Below are 21299 nucleotides of genomic sequence, written 5' to 3'. Positions count from 1 at the left end.
AACCACATCCATCCATCCATCCATGCCTTCATTCTGAGTTTGGAAGCAATAATAGTTAATAGTTTTCTTTGTGCTTTGCTACTTAAGCAAAATCATGAATAATGCACCTCTTAAGGGAGAATTTCAGCATAACGCTTGTAATTCTATGCAAGTCAATGAGACTAAACCAGTGCAAGTATTTTGTGATTTGCCCCCTACGTCAATCATTATTCTTAAAATATTATTTAGATTCTCTGAAAGGAAGCTCTGTTTGCTTGCAGCTACGGCATACTGTTTTGTAATCCAAATTATTTGCATAGTAATGTATAAAAGAACAAACATACTTTCAAACACTGTAACTTGTAAAATTATTATTAGTTTGTTTCAGAATACACTAAAGCCTTGATTTTTCAACATAATTTGATTAGATTTAGTGGCTATTATGCTAACCATTTACACTTTCACAAAATCCTTCTACATATCTGTACACTAAAATAGTATTTCACTGCACAGCTGAACTTCAGATAAAAATAGCACAAAATGCTAACAATGTGTTGATGATTAGAAGCTGCAGTAAAATATGCACTATGTTTTAATATGCTTTCCCTATAATTCTCCTTGTTATACTTCAATTTCACTGTATTTTCCCATAAATATTTTTTTCTAACTTAACCATTGTATCTATCTCACTTCATTCAGTGACTTTTAAGATACTGAAGATATTTAACAAAATATTTGTAGCAGTATTCTTAGCAGTTGAAATGGTTCCTTCATTCTAGATGTTATGTCCAAGGGGAAACTTTATACTGATAGGCATATAGAACAGATTATGAAATATGTATGCAACTCCCGAGACAGACGGAACCCAACCATTATGCAATTCTCTATGACACAATGTGTTGATATAAACAGTCTTTGCGTGGACAGGCGGAGTCCCCAGATCCCGAGCGCCCCTCCCCCGTCATGTGGAATAACGACTCAAGACACGTGCTATGGGATTAAATTGGCCACAACTTTATTAAATTTCAAATGTGGGTAGACCTTGGCTCAGGCATTGGGCGTTCTCCCTCCCCAGTCCCCAGCTGGGGACCTAGGGAGCATCAGGGTTATCCAGTGTTTGTGTGGGGGATGGGCCGGCTCTGGAGAATGTATGTTCAAGCAGAGATAGCCACCCCCGTTACACCGCCGCTGCAGGGGAGAGCAATGACGACCTTTCGGCGTACGGTCAAAGCCTCCCTTCAGAAACCCCTTTAACAGGGAACCCTGGTATCGCCGCTGCAAAGAGGAAGATGGACAAAAGGATTCCGCCCAAGGCCTGATACTGCCAGACTTGTGACGTTTTGCTACGGGAAAGGCGAAACCTGCCAATGCAGGGAAATTTCTTTCCGGCCTTTTGACAGCGACCTTAATGTAGCAGCGCCCGCATACCTGTGAAGAAAAGTTAACCTGCAAAATAAGCCATTAACTGAGGGTGGGTAGGGTGGGAGAAACTCTGGAGCCAAGTGAGGATTCCCAGGTAAGATCCTCCCTCTATTGTGTGGGCAGGTAATCCCTCCCCCACCTGGCCTGATCTCCTTGGCAACGCTTCCCCCAGGTGGGATTGGACAACTGACTGGGGTAGGCGGAGACCTCCAGGTATCCCACCTGAGGGAAGGCAAAGCCAAGCCTATGCTGATGGAGCCGCTCCAGATCCAGGGACTGCGCGCGTCCACGCAAAGGTCGCCCCCCGTTTTATGCGGGGAGCGGTCATTCTCAAGAGTCAAGACCTTTATAATCTAGGAATTCTGTACCTACTTAGTTGGTGGTGCCTTTCTTGCAGGAATATTATAGGCTCTCAATATTCTGATGAGAAGTTTTACATCTCCATCAGAGACAGCCTGTGCTGGAATCTTTCGCCTCTCTTTCCTTTGTGGTTTCAAATGCCTTTTGCGTTCACCTAGCTTGAAAATTGCATTACTCAATTCACTATTTAAAAAAAGGAAATAATTTAGATCAGACTTGCATATGCTCATATGAGAAAAATCTAAATCTTAATTATGCATTTTGTAACATAATTCTAGAAAAATGAGTTTTAAACTTCAATGTTTTTCTATAGGCTTTTTGTAATAAAATGAACCGTAAAATTCAGAAACTTTAGTCAGGTGGTCTATGGAAGATTATAGAACAGCCAAAAATATATGTACATAGCCCTACACTAAGCAGCAAGGTGAATGGGGTATAGTCCATTAAGCTTTTACATAATAAATGAATATTGTACCTCATAGATATAATTTCTTCGTAATCATTCACAATATCTGATAAGTTAAACTTGTGCCTAATATTCACAATTCGTTTTGTAGCTTGTTTTCTCATCTGTATATAAAAAAGAGACTCAATGAATGCAATCTGAAACTAAATCATCATGGGTTTAGCTATATAGACACCAATATTGTAAGGTCAAATATACCTCAAATGTTTTTGCATTACAGACTACTTTTTTAGAACGTGATATGGATAAAATCTATTTTTTATTTTTATTTTTTATTTTGAAATCAGATATTACTTTTAGTTCTAAGTGGGAATTGAAAGGGTTCCTCCAGATCCCAACAGCAAATGGTGGGGACAGTTAAGCACAGGTGTGCTACATATGATCATTGTTGCAGGTGCAGTGATGACAATTTTGATGCTTCATAGGCATACAATACTGACATGAAACCAAGTCTGACACAAGATGACTCAAACAGTCCTTGAACCCAACCCAGACTGAAATACCTAGCTGTATTTCCAGTTCTTCTGTAGCCATTTATGGTTCATATTAAGTTTATGAAAAGTATCATACCATCCTAACAAAAGTGGCTGAACTATTCCTTCGTGCAGAAATAGGATCTGCATCTGTCATCATGTCCTTTTCTAACTGGTTCCCATATGCCTGAAATAAGAATTAGTTCATTAATCATAAAGCATTAATTTTCACTGGATTGTGCAGCTAGCCATATACAAGTTAATTTGATACAATTATGTTCCATTTTTCATTGTATCTGGGGAACTCGCATAACTCTCAAGCATTTTGTCCCTCAGCTTTAGAATAATACCTTCTAAGTACTTTTTTGTATGAATTAATGTATATCTTTGATTTCCTATATAAACATTATATATTTGATATTTCCTTGTTTTCTGTTTTCTCCATATGTTATTCAACAGCCCTGGGATTATGTATGCAGTCTTGAGCTTCTTGAAAGAAAGACAAGATGGAAATAAATTTTTAAAATGAATTTACTGAAACTATGTAAAAAGGCATCCTAAAGCTCCATTCCTCAGAATACATAATCAATATTGCCCAACGTGAATGTGGATATTAGAATGAAACACATAGCCAATACTGTTTGTATTCAAGCAAACAGTATCCAAAATTGTAGGCCAACATTTGTTTTTAAAGTGGAATACCTGAAAGACTGTGTCTGGTATTTCTCTGTCATACAGAGGAATTTGCTGGAAACCATAGAAATCTAACTGTCCCAAGCTTCTCAGCTGCAACAGCTGGAAACGTTTACAATTTGTAATCTCTTCTGCAGTAACAAAGTTAAACTCTTCTTGCAGCTGTTCAAGACGAAAGTATTTTGATTCATTTTGCTCCAAGGATTTTGTATACTAGGAAATATAAAATAATTTATTTAGCAAGTTAGTTGCCTACAACAAATAAATATGGCTGTTGTTTCTAAATTTAAACTAAAAAATTTACTTCTCTTAATACCGCTTGCAATGTTATGTTCCACATGCATGCTGAAATGATAAAGCATAACCATTGAAAACACAAATTTTGCACATCAGAAAGTGCAGGTGAATGGATCTTGCAAATCTGGTTCAGGAGCTCAGCAAAATGTGTGTCAAATGCACACCTCACATTTCCAAAAAGTCTCTGATATGACAAAGACCTACAGAGACTTAAATATTTACCATGATTATCTCAATCAAATCCAAATAGTCAGGGTTATTTGGATCAATATTGGCTTCTTTTGCCCACTCAATTAGTTTCTGTATGTCAGAATGCTGCCAAATTCCAGTTCCTTTTCCTGAATCGATATGCCTTGGCATACTAAAGAAAAAGAAAAAAGAATTAAAGGGATAAACAAGTCTCATTATGATGGAACTCTATTCAGCAAATATAAACCTTATTACCTAATGCAGGCAACATGAAGGGGCTGAAATGTGGGTGCTAAAGGAGCTCCTGTGTCATCAACTGTCCAAGATAAAGAATACATTAATTTTCCTGATGTCAGAATACATAGTTCTTCTCTTTCCTTTTCATCAAGGAAAAAAGATACATCTGTCAAAAACATAACTGAAATAAGCCTTTTGATAACAAGACCTTATGTTTAACATATTATTACTAACATTAATGCCGCAATGCGGATAAGCCTACACAGACAGAGAGAGAGGAAACAAATATGAGATATAAACTACCATTAACACCCCCAAACATTCCTACTTTTACATCATTTGAGTGAATTAATGAGAACTGCTATACATCCAATTTATACCCGAACTCCTGAGCTGGGTTTTTTTGTCTGATAACAAACAAGTGATCAGAGTGAAGTATCCTGGCCACCATGTTAATGGAAATGGTTAAGACTGCAGTGTTAAGGCCAAACTAATCATGACAACAGCAGCTTCGTGTGTTTAAACGTGGATCTGACCACTCACATGAGGATATGATGGTCGGTTTTTGAATAATAAAAGAGTGTACAGTTGATTGAAACCTTAATACCCTCAATTTACCTCTTCACAGTTTGTTACCCCAGAAATGCCTGGTGTTTGAATCAGGATGATATGCTCTAAGAAGGTAAGCTGTCAGTGAAGGGTGGCTTTTACACCCCTTACCGGTGCTCCTTTTACTCTGTGACTGGGACAGTTCTACACATGGGTGTAGCCGAGTTTTTAGTTAGGGAGGGCAGAACCTCAGATTTGTATTTATTGTTTGTTTTGTTTCAGGGGGGCAGCTGCCCCCCCTTGACTATGCCCATCGAGCTACATCTAAAGGCATGGATCTGCCATCATTGCATATTAACTAGCCCTCACAGTGACTTATCAGAGGTCTAAAGGTAGAAAGCTAAATATCCTCAGAGTTTGGGGGCTCTATTTAAAAACCTTTTAATTCTATCTAATATATCACTGGATATAACGGGAGGAATAAGCATTTTAAAAAAGAAAGCCATTATCATACTGACAGGTGCAGCAGAATTAATAGAGGCACCCTTCCCATATCTAGTTTCCTGTACTGATCATCCACAGAGACATATTGTAGCATATTGCTTTGAATGATCCGCAAAATAGTAGTCACCACCACCATACCTATCGAGTTAAAAACATATATTATGAACTTACTGCTTCCCACTGCCCCACTGGAAGGTTTAACTTGTTGTTCACAACTAAACTCTGCCTCGTCCAGAACATCTTTGCTTTTCAATGTAACATTATTGGGAAGAGGTAAGTACACTTTGGCCAACAAAGTCGGTTTTCTACTTGATTCAAATATCTAAAATTAAACAAATCACCCAATGTTTTAAAAAAAGAAGATTAAGCTGTGTCAGCTTAACCAAAGAAAGGCAAGGAAAAAAATATGCAAAAAAAACCCTATTATACACATATTAAAAGGCTGATATCTTATAAATCAGTACTGTACCTAGTGCAAAGTGGATTCTTTTTAAATAAACAAGTGGTCATCAGTACAGCACAATATTGTGTAAAAGGTACCACTGATCTAAGATTATAAATATGTTCTAAAATCCACACATTACAAAATCAATGGCTGCATCACATGGACTCATGATGTACTCCCAAAATGTAACTACATCTTTTCTTCTTTACCATAAGCACGTCCTACAAGGAAGCCACAATTGGCCCCACTTTCCACTGGCATGTACAGATAATATAACACAGCATCAAAGGTGGGCCTAGGGGAGGGTGACTGGTACAATCACTCCGGGCATGGAGCGTCTGGGGTGCTGAAGCAAGTGCCACAACTATGATATCCAATGGAAGGCAAGAGGCAGGGAGTGCCGGATTTTGGCGTTGCACAGGGCACCACGGAAATTTGAGATGCCAAAATCCTGACAGCGTGAAAAAGACATGTGACATTTTCACACATTATGGAACACCATAGATTCACACAATTTTTATGCAGCCTACCCATTAAAATAAAAATACAGGAAGCTATGCTGAGTATGAACAATAGTTCTTAAATATTACATCAAAATACAATCCAATTTTCTTCAAAGTGCATGGTTTGTAAAGAACAGCTTCAGCTATGGTACACTGTTGAACTATTTTTATCATCTAACTAGGCATACCTCTAATCGAAGAGATTCAGGCCAGTTTAATACTTGAATTCTAAAAATCTGCTGAAATATTACTTTAAAATCCTGGTGAAGAGGCGCTTCAGAAGTAGAGGAGACCAATTTATTGTTGTAATATATTTTAATAAAGTATTTTTCCATTTTGACTTTTTCTCTTCTCTGTCGTTCATTTCTAAACATACCGGAATACAGACCAGATCAAATAATATATTAATATTTATATACAGAACCAGCCAACAAATCAGAGGAAACTTTCAAAGTACAATAAAATATGTGCTCACACTTTTCCTACATTGGTTCTCACTACAGCAAAAATTTTAAATGTTTAATGTGTACATAATTAAATTGAATATTAATTATATATTCCATGTCAAACCAAAAAGTGGGGGATTACAGCATAATCACATATTTTCTTTAACTTGTGCAAAGTTATTAAAGATCTTGAAATCAATAATAAAGATACATTTTCTTTCTATCACTAGGGTTCGAAGTCACAATTCTCATATGTGTGTTTCCTTTTACCACAAGAATTATTAAGAGCTCCAAAAATTAGGGACCCATTGCTCACACAGCGAAGCTGCTTCTTCCTCTCCTCTAACCTGCAGCTCCCACACACCCCAAATCTGCTCCAAAGGGCTGGGGGATCCAGGGCAGATTTGGGGACGGGGGGGGGGGGTAGATGGTAAACCAGAAGATTTATGTTGCATAAGCACAGGGCCGTCTTAAACAAATTCGGTGCAAAGATCCCTCCGGTGCCCCCCCTTTCCCAGAGTTGACCTTTTTTAGGGCTAGAGGAGGTGGGCAGTGGCTGGAGGACGGCTCTCCAGTGGGGAAGAGGCACTTTGTGCTGTCAGCTCGGTTTTTTCCCTTTTAACGTTCTGGCACCCCGCAGAATTTGCCACCTGCAGGCGGGAGCGGCTCGGTGGGAGCGGCACACGAACCCTCGCTCACTCAGCACGCTCGTTCGGTGTTCCCCGGACTCTTGCCTGGCGCCCTCCAGAACTTGACGCCCCGGCGCCCTGCGCCACTAGCCTTAATGGGTAAGAAGGGCCTGCATAAGCACATGGATATAACTGGATTATACCCATAGTGCACTGTGTCCTACAATTAGCAGAAATTCAGAGTAATTGACAGCCAAACATTCAGGAAATTTCCAGGTTTTCCATTCAGTGATGGTCTTCACATAGGATTTGGCTCCCCCTACTGCTTCAAGATGGGAAATGCTGAACTTCAGAAATAGTCTTGGAGGACAGCATTAATATACAGTAATGGGCATAATGGTGGGGTGGAAAGAACCAGTGGAACATAGTTCTTTCTGGATATCAGACATGCATAGGCTATTGTCATTGGCATCTCCACTTTCAGAAGCAAAGTGAGGTGTGGGATGGGCTGGCTGGGGGCCGGCTCACTTAAGGGGCATTTCCCCCCTTCCCCCACCATAAAGCATTATAAAACTCAATAAATAAGCAGAAATCTACAGGTGCACAGTCTTCTCTTTGTGTCTCATATATGTATGTGTATGTGTACACACACACACACACACACACACACATATATATATATATATATATATATATATATATATATACACACACACATATATAAATTTCCCCCCAGTAGTATTTATACTACTGGGGAAATACGTTTTTATATAGGTGCTTTGTAAAACTAAAAAAAAAAGGAAACCTGCAACTCACAGAGGGCACATGTCGTCTGCTGTTATTTCTGTTACAAAGGTAAGATGTGGTACCAAAAGAGGTTCAATTATCCCTCCGATGTCCATTGCAGTTTGGAAGGTATGAGTTGAATCCAAGCATCCCTAGAAATCAATATTTGTATTTTCATCGCACCCAATATATTATTTCAAACAAACCACAATATCTGCATTCCAATTAAAAAACCTGGTGTAATAAGCTTAGATTGGCATGTATGAGATAGAGTACTCTTCAATTCTGAATTTACACTGTATATAAAATATTCATAAGGTCAACCAGATTTCTACAATAAATACCAGAAATTAACTGAGCACAAACCAACAGGGAACAGTGCTAATCACAGCCATTTTCCTATGGCACAATGATTTACTATTCTGCAACTCCTTCAACTTAAGAACCTTCTGTCTTCTTCCAGCTGCTGAAAATCTGTTTGATAAATCAGTATATCTTTCGTCTCTTGGAGCATTTTCATTCTCTTCTGATATGTTGCCTTCGAATTCATCAAGTTCTGAGATATATGTCAGCCTTATTCAAAGATGGGGAGAAAACAATGAAACCTCTACATTTAGGCTCAAATGTTATCTGACATTTGGTTGTACAATTCCTCTCCCTTTTTAATGTGAAGAGGATATAACTGGAGAAAGGAAGTGCTTAACCTCTTTGCTACCTCTTTCACCCATCACTCTTCTCACACCCAATTATAGCCCTCCAGTGCTCTGCCTCTGCAGCTATTATCTGAGTTTTGTTCCTTTGAAAGGAAATCTTTGGAGGTCCACTGCATTTTGTAATATTTGAATTTATTTACAAATATACAGGTTAAGCATAGATGGAGGCACACAGCCTAAGCCAGACTTCTTCAACCTCGGCCCTCCAGCTGTTTTTGGCCTACAACTCCCATGATCCCTAGCTAGCAGGACTAGTGGTCAGGGATGCTGGGAATTGTAGTCTCAAAACATCTGGAGGGCCGAGGTTGAGGAAGCCTGGCCTAAGCTTTCCAACAAAATATACTGCCCTACATCACACCCTCAGAGAAACATACTCCTTGATCTCCAAATATCGTTAGTTTACTGAGCACACAAAATCCTGCTTTTTGTCTTTTTAGATTTTAGATTAATTTTTAGAGATTTTAAAGATATCAAGCTGTTTATCAGTACATATAAACAAACAAACTGCGATAAATTCCATTTCTTCTCTTTGAGAAACACAAACACACAAGGACTAGATTAAATCTTTCTGAAGAATTAAAAATCATATATGAAAGATAATCATTACCACTTACTTTTGAAATTGCAGCCTGACAGTAGTACTAACAAATCCTTGCTGTCTCCGTAGAGATTTTATTTGTTTCCATACTTTCATAATACTTTGTATTAAGCATTTATCTCTTTGGTGTTCTATATCATGTAATATTCTGGTATTTCTTGTATTTTATAATGCAAAACAGAAAAAAAACCTGAGCACAAACTTAAAATTCCATTTAATGATTTGCAGTTGTTAAACTAAAATCTAAAATCATGACATAAATTGTACATTCGTTTCCCCTGCGATTAATGCATTTTATAAATATAGTTACACACTGCCCCAGTTTCCAAGCAGTGAGAGATTCTAGGGGTTCCAGCACTTTGCCCAGAATTTGGTTTGCTTGGAATGAAGGTCAGCAGAGACTGTGGCATCTTTAGGATAGATGGTTTTATTTCCACATATATACAACTTAAGCTCACTTCATATCTGTGTCTCCTGCTTCCAGGTCATAGGCAAGAGGATGCCAATGCTCTCCTACGCAAGAGAGTGGGTGGGTGGGGGAAATCCCACCCATTTGTTGTATGGCACAGAGCAACTTCTTTGGTTATGCTAATCATGGTGCTTAACAAGCCAGACAAAGTCATTAGCTTAATAAAGGAAATGGTTTGGCAAGTCTGTACATTCTATCCGCACAGATGCAGGAGCCCAAGAATTGGAAGGGATTCATGGTACCATTCAGATTGACACCCACCAAACTACCCACTAATGCTACCCACTTCCAAGAAAAAGAGGTCTGGGCCTAGACCTACAACTAAATAACAGAATAACAATTTACATGTATCTGAATCTGGTGCTTTCACAGTCCATAGTTTCCACTGTATGCTGAAGATGCACTCCTTTACCTGGGCTTTGACACCCAATATATATATTTACAGCACCCACCCAATTCCTGGAACTGCAACTTGCTTTAACTTTTTTGAATTTTACATTGTTATAAATTACCCTGGGATCTGATGCTGAAAGGTGGGTAACAAATTGAAATGATGGTGATGTTTGTTTTTCATTTTATTTCATAGAATTTATTTTCTACTTGATGGGGGTGGGACAATGTGATTAAAACCTCAAAGCAGCTCAATCAGTTGCCTCAGGGAATTGATTTTGAGTCAATGCAGATTACTCACTATTTTCAATTTTGTACTCTTGGAAATCAGCACTGACCAAAGCAATATATACCTATAGCACGGTCAATTCCTCCTCCTGCCCCATTTTAAATAGGTACCTTATTTGTGATCTGTAATCCTTCAAAGTTTTCGTACTTAGCTCACTTGTTTTTAAGTTACTTTCCAGTAATTTTGTGGAACTTATTAATGCTTTGAGCTGTAATTAAAAATAATTTATTTAAAATGCATTAATTCTTTTATTAGCAAATAACTTCATGTGATATTTTGTTAAAATTATTAATATTTTAAAATGAAAGTGTCACACTCTACAGGACAATATCCTTTCTGGATATTTAGGGTTGTTGGTTTTTTCCTGCCCTGCTATGCACCACTTTGCATTCATTCACGCGGATTTACATTTGCCATTTTACTGCCCATTCTGTCAGAATGAAGACACCAAGTCTTCAAGCTGTGACATCCTGAAGTCTTAAAGCCTTTTACATCATACCTTATAACTAAAACTGTAAGATAAAGCATTTTCTTACTTTTTCAGATAGCAAGAGAGTAACGTTTTGCTGCTGCCGTTGTTGAAAGCAGTCATAAAGGTCAAGCAACCTGGCAGCCAGTACTTGTTCACAGTTGAAAAAAAAATGATGGCTAAACACAATACTTGATATGTTAAGATCCAGTTGATAAATTTTGCTCTGTTCCTCTGACTTAGTTATGATGCAGTTTTCCAGTTGAGGTTGCATTGCCTGTGTTTTTTAAAAAAAGGAAATTTAAGGTGAAGCAACAAGTTTTTCAGAGTTGAATATGGTTTAAATGAGGAATTACTTCATCTGGCATACATGTTTTTGGCTCTGATAGGTAGTTTTTGCTTTGTTTTCTAGGTTTTCACAACATTAAAAAAAAAAACTGAATAACCTCCTTGACCAGAGATAACAGTGGAGAAAAATGTGTGTGTCTACACTGTGGAAAGTGATGCTTCTCTCGTATCAATTGACTCTCCTAAAAACTATTTCTGTCTTAATTCTTGGTTACTAAACTAACTCTTACTCTTATTTAGTCCTTTTGAGTTGCTATATGATTCAGCCTTAAATATATGTACAGTGGTACCTCGGGTTAAGAACTTAATTCATTCTGGAGGTCTGTTCTTAACCTGAAGCACCACTTCAGCTAATGAGGCCTCCTGCTGCCGCTGCGCCGGTGGCGTGCAATTTCTGTTTTCATCCTGAAACAAAGTTCTTAACCCGAGGTAATATTTATGGGTTAGCGGAGTCTGTAACCTGAAGCATATGTAACCTGAAGCATATGTAGCCCGAGGTACTACTGTTCAAGAATTTATCACATCTACAAAAATATAAGGTGTATTTTACATGAGAGCATAAATATTACATATGTAAAAAGGCATGATAAACATACCTCCACCCCAAAGGTGTTTATTCTAAGTCACTCTGGTGACTATTAGTCTTACTTCAGATAAACTAAACATTTTAAATATTAATTTTATCGCATTAATATCCTAAATTTCTTTCATCATAGCACCCAAGACATAGCACCCAAGTACATGTGATTTCCAGACACTTGTGCACTAATCAGACCCTACCTATGAACAAGGTGGTGTGCCTTCAGACCATTATTTAACTTCATGTGTGCTTGATTCCTTAGCAAACTAATTTATAGAAATCACTAGATTTATAGAATTTTATTTGATCACTAGATTTTAAGTGTACTGTATGTACCGGTATATCAAATGAATGAAGTACATTAAAATATTTTAGCTAAAACATAAGATATTATATATTACTGTTAATATTAGCTCAAATATATTCATTCCATTTTAGTAGTACACTGCACAATTCCTAGTGCAGTAGAGAACTTCCTCAACTTTCATTAATTGTAATGATGTGAATTAACAATTCCATCTAAAATATACTCCCGGCCCTACATAGTATTTCTAGCCAGGGAATATAAAGCATTTCCTAGCAAAATAATAGTCTTAAAAAGGAAGCGTTTTTGTTTTTTAAAGTGGAAAAAAACAAACCTTCCTGTATGTTGTCTTTAATCGTGGGTCAATCCCAGAAGGAAAAAACACTCTGTAGTAACTCGATGGTTTGATTGGAGAAGGCAATGACATTATTTCCCCGCTTTCGTCAAACCAGTTTTTCCCCTTAATAAATATGATTCAGAAGCATAAACAACATTAAACAAGTCATCTGCTTTTTAAACATATTATTTAGGTAACAGAAGTTGAAGAAACTAAGCAGCACATTTACCCCATCTTGCTGAAGAAGACGGTTTTCCATTTTGTAATATGTATTCCTAGATACACGAGGCTTTCTTGGAATATAAAATCCTTCATCTTCTAGGAATCGTGGTGCCATATTGCCTGGCAATTTACAGCTCTGTATAACTGAGAACAATTATTATGAAGTTAGGGTGACATATAGGTAGAATGTAAATTCTTGAATTAATTTATCCTCTTCTTTTTGTTGGTCAGATATTTAAATCTGATCCAGAAAAGTACAACAGTAACACAAAACAAACTGCTTAACCACCTACACCAAATATAGCAAATTTTAAAATGAGCCCTCTCTTTCACTAACTTTTGCTCTTCTCTCTAATCCTTCCTTCTCTCTCAGAACGGTTGATACTGAAATGTGTCCTGTTCTGGTCCTGCAGATAAGCTCATATAGCAAGGCAGGTCTATTATCACAGCACCAAGCAGAGCTCCTAGCAAACAACTTGCTTTGATAAGGACTGAAAGTGTTCTAGGACCTTTAGAGTTTCTGCCTCTAGCCCACCTCTCTTAAACTCTGCCCACTTTTGAAGAACTAGTCTCTTAATGGACTAACCTGAAAACAGGCAGTTTCCATGCATTCCATGGCCTCTTACCTGGTGAAGGATGGCAGTCATTTCTGCATTTGTACCAGAAAATGAACAGGATCAGACTATCTGCAGTCTACTGGGCACTTGTGTGTTCACATGCACATTTGTAAGATCTAAGTCACTGTCATATTTTGCAACATACATTACCCGGGGAAGTGCTTGGCAGAAAAAGTTGTTGGTCCCATTGCTTTTGCTCATCGAGATTACTGCTTTCACACCCAGGAGGTTTTACTTCAAGCAGTTCTGGTAGTAGTATTTCTCTCACATGATCAAGCAAAGGAGCTTGTTCATTTAAGCCACAGACATTTTGAAGGCTGTCATTTATAGATTTCTGTTAATCGTAATAAAAAATAAGTGTGATAGAAATATAGAGAGCGATGGGACAGATACCAACAGAAAACAATCTACATAAACATGTTGGAATAGATATAGGTAATTTCCAGAGAAATTGCTTTATAATTTTATGAGTCCAGTATGTTTTATGTAGTGCTGTAACACCATTATTAGGACCAGTTTGCTCACTTCTTTCTAATCTTTCAATAGGTCCTAATAAAGGAAGCACCTTATTGTTACCCTTTGATTGTTTATAATGCATAAACATTGATAGCTACAATTTGTGTTATATTTTATTGTTTTCATTGGAATTAGAAAACTCATACTTCAACTTTCAGGTTTAATGAACAGTATCTAAGTATGAAGAATTAAGTGATTCCTTAATACAGTACCTGGATCACTATTTTCTATCTCTATGAAAATAGGCATTTTCCACAAATACTTCAAAAATGAAGTATCACCAATACTGCTTACATTCAGAATGTGCAGGCATTTCAGTGCATGGCCTAGTCCAGGAGTAATCAACCTTTTTATACCTACCGCCCACTAATGAACCTTTCTTGATAGTAAAATTTCCTTACCGGCTAGCGGTGCTTGATAGAAGGAGAATTCAGCTTGTGCCATAAAATTCCCTACCGCCAACCTAGAATCCTGAAACCCCACTAGTGGGCAGTAGGGACCAGGTTGACAACCCCTGGTCTAGTCCATAGGTGTGGGGAAACAGGCAGTACCTCTCTGATCTTGTTGAAAAACAAATATACAGGGTCTGGTGCTTTGTGCAGCCCAAATACCTAATCTCTCCCAGTGTCTCTGCTTAAACAAATATCAGTGTATTTCCCTCCAGTAACAAAGCAAGTGAAAGAAATGCATAGTGATTTCATCCAAGATGCTGTCTTCCTCACTCTCATTCACTTGAAAACAAAACAGCAAGCCCTTTTTTTTGTACCTAGCTCTCAAAGCATCTCTTTCCTTCAAGCTCACTCACAAGCAATCTCCAGTCCAGCCCATATTGTTGCTCATTTTGGCACTTTCTCACCTATATACAACTAATTGCAACCCAGCTCATCCCTTTGAAGTAATCAACAGAGTATTAAAGTGGCCAACTGTTCTCTGCAACACTAGAAAGTATAAGAAAAGTCTGTGAAAAAGTTAAATGTTTTAAATAAAGCTCCAGTTCCACGACAATTGTTTATAAATGTAAGTCAAATACTTATTTGGATCATGGTCAAATATATCTAGGAAATCTATGGTACAAGGTACTTTGAAAAAAAGAAAATGAATGAAATAAAATTTCTTTTTCTTTTGTTTAAGGCTATATAGTTATTTTGTATATAAGTTTAGGGCCACTGAAGAAAACGTTTGAATAGCTTATTTCATAATTTTCCTTTGTTAACAGAGAAAGTGAATTAACTGTAGCTATAAACAACTTCAATTACTAGACATCTATTTGACAGAAGACTTTCAAGACACTCCAGCATCATAATGCAACAGAAAAGAATGCACTTTGTATGAAGAGAAGAATAGCAGTACCTGGTCAATGACCTGATCAGTATCTTTCAGCTTTGAGTAATCTTCAAACGTTGATGTAAAAAATATAAAACCCTCATCAAAGGAGACTTCATTCTAAGATTTAAAATTTGGTGAATAATTATCAGTCAGTAGTGCTAAATACTGGGTAGCCTTCTCTTTCTCCAGAAACTTAATTTTCCTTTATTATCCTTTATTATATCCATTGACCAGTGGCGTAGCGTGGGTTGTCAGCACCCGGGGCAAGGCAAGTAATTTGCGCCCCCTAACCCATGGATTTGCGCCCCCTAACCCCCAGGTGTTGCGCCCGGTACGGCCAGGCCCCCCTGCACCCCCCACGCTACGCCACTGCCATTGACAACATCACCATGTAACCTAGCACTAAGGCTGTTTACTCCCTCCTTCTCATATTCAGTCTTCTCACCAAGTCAAGTCACATGTTCTTATATAAAAACCCACCAATTCATCTCTATCTTTCTCAACTTAAATTTTGGTTCATCATCTTCTCATTCCCACCCTGTCTAATGAAACATTTCCCTCTTAGGCCTTCCCTTATAATGCCTTAGTTCACACACCTCTGCCCATAGCTTTGTTGCCAAAATCATTTTCCTTCTTCATCATTCATATCTTAGCACTCTGAATGTAGAGGGGAGACAGCATATGCCAATCTTTCTGTAAACAAAGGTAATTCCTATATCTCAGTCTTCTCCAACTGACCTTCAACTTCAACTTAAAACACCTCTAGATCATGTTGCTTAAGAGGGAGCGGGGTGCTTCTTTGGCTTTTCTCAAATCTGTGCCACAGCAAGAAGAAGCTCTACATTACAGAGCTATCAGAGAGATATTTTTTTTAAAGAGGAACAAGTAGCAAGCATCTCCCTCTTGCTTCTCCCCTCCCCACCTCTCTGATGCCGAGATTCTTGAATATGCACCATATATTTAAAGCACACACGCCCCCACCCCCAAGAATCCTGGGAAATGTAGTTTATACCTCACAGAGCTACAACTCTGAGCACTCCTAAAAATGTCAGTTTCCAGGATCCTTTTTTTGAGGGGATGGGGGAATGTGCTTTTTAAAAAAGCAGTGAGAAGAGATTCAAGACTAAATGATACCCATCTTCTTGATGGCACAGGTGTTTTCTATATGTAATGGCAGGAGTAACCAGAATCACACATTCTACAATAATATGCTCATATTAGAATTTGTTGCACCAAATTGAATATAAAAAGCAATGGTGCAGCTTATCAGTGTTGGCAGCAATTTTACAAATATTTTATTACCTCAGTGCTCACTTCAGAGTTGTGTTGGTATTCTTTAGTATCAGAGCAGGGTTTGTCGCAAGATTTTTCTTCTTGTTCAGCCTAAAACAAAGGATATTTTAGTGTGCTTCTTGTTATTTTAAAAACACAGAGAAAACAAGAACTGAGATAAAATGCAGGCTTTCCATATTCAGCACTTAACTTCTTTCTTCTGATGTGCTCCAATTGGTATGGGAGAAATTATGAGTCTTTTAAATTGTTTGAACTTACCACCTTTTATAGATACAATACATACAATAAGTTACATGTTTCATTTGAATGCTAAATCAAAATTCAATTAAAACTATTTACCTTAACAGTTCTCAACTTCCCTCTCACTCTATCCCGTAATACTTCAGTTAATCTACTTTGTTTTTCTTCTACAGCCACAGCTATTATAAAAAGCACAGACATTTAAAACACACTTTGCAATAAAATACTTGAATATTATCGGAATGTATTTTGCAGTACTTTTCATATAGACAATTTTGGATTCTCAAGAAAATGACAATAATCCAGTAGGTTTTTCAAAGTTTGTAAAGGATTTAGATTAAGTATTCTTTATTTGAGTCATGCATTCACATTTCAAGCTCGCTCCTTAAAGTGCAAATTATAAATGAAAGTGCATTTAGTTCACTGCACAAGAAAAATGCAGAAAACACACGATTTCAAGTTGCAACATCTGCACAAAAAGTTGACAAGAATCTAAAATTAGAATATTCTAATTCTAGCACATCAAAATATTCTGTATTATTTTTTATCAAGTGCTAATATTGTTACAGTACTTTAGAATAGAATGAAAACAGGAAAAGGTCATATGCAGGTTTGGCGTTTGAATAACATCTAAATTTAATCTGAGCCACATTTGTGGAAATGCCCTTGAACTTCATTGTGATATATTACAACTTGGTAAGGAGTAAAAACATTGAGCTACCTTCCTGTGGATTTTGGTCCGGGGTTTCTTTTTGTTTTCTATCAACATGTATGTCATCTTCAGTTTGCTACATTAAACAATTTACCAAAAGAGAAAAGTTGCAAGGAAATGATCAAAACTATTCCCTCACATTTTTATTCATTTTTTCAGCTGTATACATCATATACCATCACCCCATCCAAAATGTTTACTAGTGAGCAACCTACGAAAACTTCAAGTTGTGATGCAGGTAAGGTTTATGCCATCATTCAGATAGTAAATGGAATAAACAAAGAAGAATGATCTTCATATTAGAAACAACATAACATTTAGAGTTGGTAAACATGCTATAAACATTTAATTGTCCAAGATACAAGATGTCCCATGTGTTCAACAAATGTATCTATATGTATAATGGAGTTCTCAAAAATTCATTTCCATTTTAGTTTCTCTTGTTCAGTGGCGTAGCTAGCCACTCGGGTGCCAGGTGCAGCACGCGCGTCCTGCAGCTGAGTGTGGAGCAAGCCACCCATGGGGGTAGGGTGCGCTGCGTGGAGCCTCTCTGCCGCCTCCCCCTCAGCTGTAGGGCAGCTGAGGGAGAGGTGGAGGACAGATGCAAGTCCCACGCTGCCATTTCAGGCAGCATCGAGCCTGCAGACCCCAAGCCACTACATCACTCCCAGGAGAGACACATGGCTTGGGCACGATACAGGCCCCGCAGTAAGGGCTTGCCCCCGCGGTGTGGCGCCCAGTGCTAGCCGTGTTTCGTTATGTTCATTGACTGAACTAAAAAGTTTCATGAACCCATTTAAAAAGAACAAAAAATCCCCAAAACCTCATATTTTTGTCATTTTGTCACCCCGCTCCCCTCAGTGATGACACCTGGGGCAGATCCGAACCCCTGTTCCTCTGCCATGGCTCTTGTTGTATTTAGAACTTCTAAAGTGGCCTTTTGAGAGATTCTGAAGGACTAAAGGAAAATAGAGAAAGGCCCCCAAATCCCTTGAGTGCTCCGCCAATGAGTCTTTGAAGTGAATGCAAAACAAAATATTACAATATGAAATGATTGCAAAAACAGCAACCTTAGTTGAAGTGCCTCACTTCATACCGTCTAATACTGGCTTTCCAACCTAGTGTTTCCCTCCAGGTGCTCTGGACTACAGCTCCCATCATCCTTGACCATTGATTGCACTGGCTAGTAGGAATGATGGAAATTGTAGTCCAAAACATCTGGAGGTATCAGGTTAAAGAAAGCTGATCTAGAGCAACTTACCCTGACGTCATTATATCTTCACCCACACATGCAATAAAATGGCACTGCGCAGTTAAGATTTCACTTTCAAGATAAAACTGATTTGGGGGGGGGGGGAATACATTTTCCATGAAAGCACTGTAGAGAAGAGATTATTTTAAAAAATAAAATAAAAAGCAAAGGCTTTCCAAACTCTTGCTTCAGTAAATGTTTTGCACGCTATGTAACGGGGTAAAATGTATGAACGTACCTTTCTTCTGACACTTCTTTTCTGTAAAGATTTACTTTTCCTTGCAATTCTTTCCTGAACCTTTTCTTTCTGGATAATAAAAAAGAAAACTATCTAAAATCATAATCTATATGATACACAACTTCATAAACAAATGTAAATAAAAGGGATATGTTGCATAGAAGGATGAAGTAAATTTTAGGGAACTCCTTCCTAACTGAACCTTTGGCACCCACTGAATTTTATTTTTTTTACTCCACCAAACATTTCAGTCCAAGTCAGATGTTATAGATTTAACTAATTTTTTTACTTTTTATATTGTATTATTGTAAACCATTTTGAGACTATCATAGTCAAGTGGCAAATAAATAAATAAATTAGAGAGACAACATGTAGATGGGTAATTTGGGAATTAAATCTCACTAGCCAAGTTATCTTCTTACACTAAATAACCTCAAGCTTTTCAATAAATTTCAGTACCATGACATGCTGCCTTTAAAAATATTTGATTATATTGTTAAGGTTAGGCTTCTTGCAATGTAGGGATGTTCATTATAACAATTTTGTTTGTCGTTATAAATAACAATAACAATTAATTTCAGGATTTTTATAAATAATTTTTATTAAAGATTTGCTTGGGTTACAAAAGTACATGCATTGCCTCTATTTGCAGGTTGTAGAGTCTTTTCTACAAATCTGTTACATTTGATGTGAGACATTAATGTAGTATACTGTATGAGGTTGTGGGAGAAGAGAGGTGGGGATAGAGAGTGCAGGGGAGAGGAAGTGGTAAACTTACACTCTTTTACATAGTGTATGTGTGAGGTTGTTGTGTTAATAAATTTCAGTTTTAATCAGTAAGCAACCACACCCTCACCTCCAAAGAGGCATCTGCCTGCCTGAGATTTTAACCATTAGGGAAATATTCGGAAAACAGAATAAAGTGTTGTGTGAATGCAGCCATAATCTATATACACTTAAGTCTATTATCTATAGGAGTATTATAAGAAAGTCAGAATAACCATATTAATTGTTAATTGTAGTACAGTATATTCTTGGGGTATAATAATAAACATATACCTGTTATTATGATCACTATCTTATCTAGAATAAAAAAAACTGATCAACAAATCTAATTATTAGGGCACTGTAGTTGGGTAATAATGTAACCATTTAAAAATAGTCTTCATAGCTTGCCTTTGTTTTTCTATCCAGTAGTATTCCTAATTCTTTGTCAGGATCCATTTTATATAAAAACTGGATTCAGTTGGTCATCAAGGAAACTGGGAAAGAATATGCAGAATATTAAAATGTAAAAACCAGTCCATCTTTACTCCATTCCACATATTTGTGTCTATTACAGCTTATCTTATTCTTTTGCCTAGTACAGAATGTTTCTGTGCCAGTACTGCGCATTCATTGAGTGCAGGTGTAGAATGCAGAAGCAGCGTGTGCCGATGTGCTTACAGAAGCTCTGTGTGACCTGGAACATTCCAAGTCAACCACAGCTCATATACCAACCACACTTGAGTGGCAGCTGTCAATCCCCTGGCAGGCCACATTTGACAGCTTGTGAGTTCTATGAAATAGCGATGCAGGCCTGTTACAACGACTAAGCAATGAAAGCAATATTGTTTCAAGTGGCTGCCACAAGATAACAATGGAATGCAAGCAAGTCTAAGAAATAAGCACCCAACTTGAGAAGCCCTATTTGAGAAGTGCATTAATACCAGCAAGTTCTGACTGAGAATAGGAGTTTTGCTATTGCCAATAAACATGGTCCAGAAGTTTAGAACCAGAAAGTCCTAAGTTCTTAGAATCGCAGAACTGTAGAGTTGGAAGGGACCAGCGAGGACCATCTTAGTCCTGCAATGCAGGAATCTCTCACTCAACAGGAGGCTCAAACACCCCCCCCCCAAAAAAAAGATGGAGAGTCTCATGCTCTACTGACTGAGTTATCCTAGAAAATAAAAATGCAGTTAAGACAAAATCTTATTCTTCCTCTTTTTTGACCCCAGCACAAAAATGCACCGATAGGCACGCGCCCACCTCTTCAAAAACTGAAACTCCTTCTCTCTCCCCCCCCCCCCGCCCGCATTCCTGACTAGCTGGACCATTTCCTCCTGAGATGAGCTAGAAGGGAGAGAACCGTCTCCTCAGCCGGCCAAGTCCCAGCTCCATTTAGGGTGAGGCAAAGTGAAACGGCAAACCGCTCTGAAGCAGAGAGACCGTCCTCTCCCGCCCTGGCTATAACCGTAACCTTTCTACCGTTAGCGAAACAAGCACGCGCACCGCCTCCCTCCATCCCGCCCCGCTCGTCATCCAGCCAGAAAATGAAGCGTCCTCCCCTAAAACTGCCAACAGAGGGCCCTCTCTGAGCATGCGCTCTAATGAGCGCCGCCGACCGCTGGGCATGCGCAGTGCCGGAG

General features: G+C 38.1%; 1 protein-coding gene across 3 annotated transcripts in view; it reads right to left on the bottom strand.

The window, feature by feature from the left end:
- CC2D2B (coiled-coil and C2 domain containing 2B) overlaps positions 1-21299 on the bottom strand; it is a 38708-nt gene that overhangs the window by 16925 nt on the left and 484 nt on the right. Inside the window, exons 1-23 of one of the 3 annotated variants that reach the window (XR_014564887.1) lie at positions 20920-21224; positions 20068-20153; positions 18892-18960; positions 17411-17477; positions 16789-16868; positions 16459-16539; positions 15181-15273; positions 13465-13648; positions 12705-12841; positions 12473-12598; positions 10974-11183; positions 10548-10645; positions 9306-9446; positions 8425-8551; positions 8009-8130; positions 6306-6483; positions 5341-5491; positions 4135-4282; positions 3913-4051; positions 3403-3606; positions 2798-2887; positions 2237-2331; positions 1774-1944 (exon numbers count right to left, since the gene is read on the bottom strand). Coding sequence is in view for 1 of the 3 variants with exons in the window: in XM_083740970.1 (XP_083597096.1) it covers positions 1774-1944; positions 2237-2331; positions 2798-2887; positions 3403-3606; positions 3913-4051; positions 4135-4282; positions 5341-5491; positions 6306-6483; positions 8009-8130; positions 8425-8551; positions 9306-9446; positions 10548-10645; positions 10974-11183; positions 12473-12598; positions 12705-12841; positions 13465-13648; positions 15181-15273; positions 16459-16539; positions 16789-16868; positions 17411-17477; positions 18892-18960; positions 20068-20115 (2759 nt within the window). In the remaining 2 variants the exon portion in view is untranslated. Of the gene's footprint in view, positions 1-1773; positions 1945-2236; positions 2332-2797; positions 2888-3402; positions 3607-3912; positions 4052-4134; positions 4283-5340; positions 5492-6305; positions 6484-8008; positions 8131-8424; positions 8552-9305; positions 9447-10547; positions 10646-10973; positions 11184-12472; positions 12599-12704; positions 12842-13464; positions 13649-15180; positions 15274-16458; positions 16540-16788; positions 16869-17410; positions 17478-18891; positions 18961-20067; positions 20154-20919; positions 21225-21299 lie in introns of those variants that run through there. The other 2 variants (XR_014564888.1, XM_083740970.1) reach the window with 2 other exon arrangements.

This window comes from Podarcis gaigeae (assembly GCF_964106915.1).
Source record: "Podarcis gaigeae genome assembly, chromosome: 5".
Classification (NCBI taxonomy): Eukaryota; Metazoa; Chordata; class Lepidosauria; order Squamata; family Lacertidae; genus Podarcis; species Podarcis gaigeae.
This window is presented reverse-complemented; position numbering and strand designations above follow the sequence as displayed.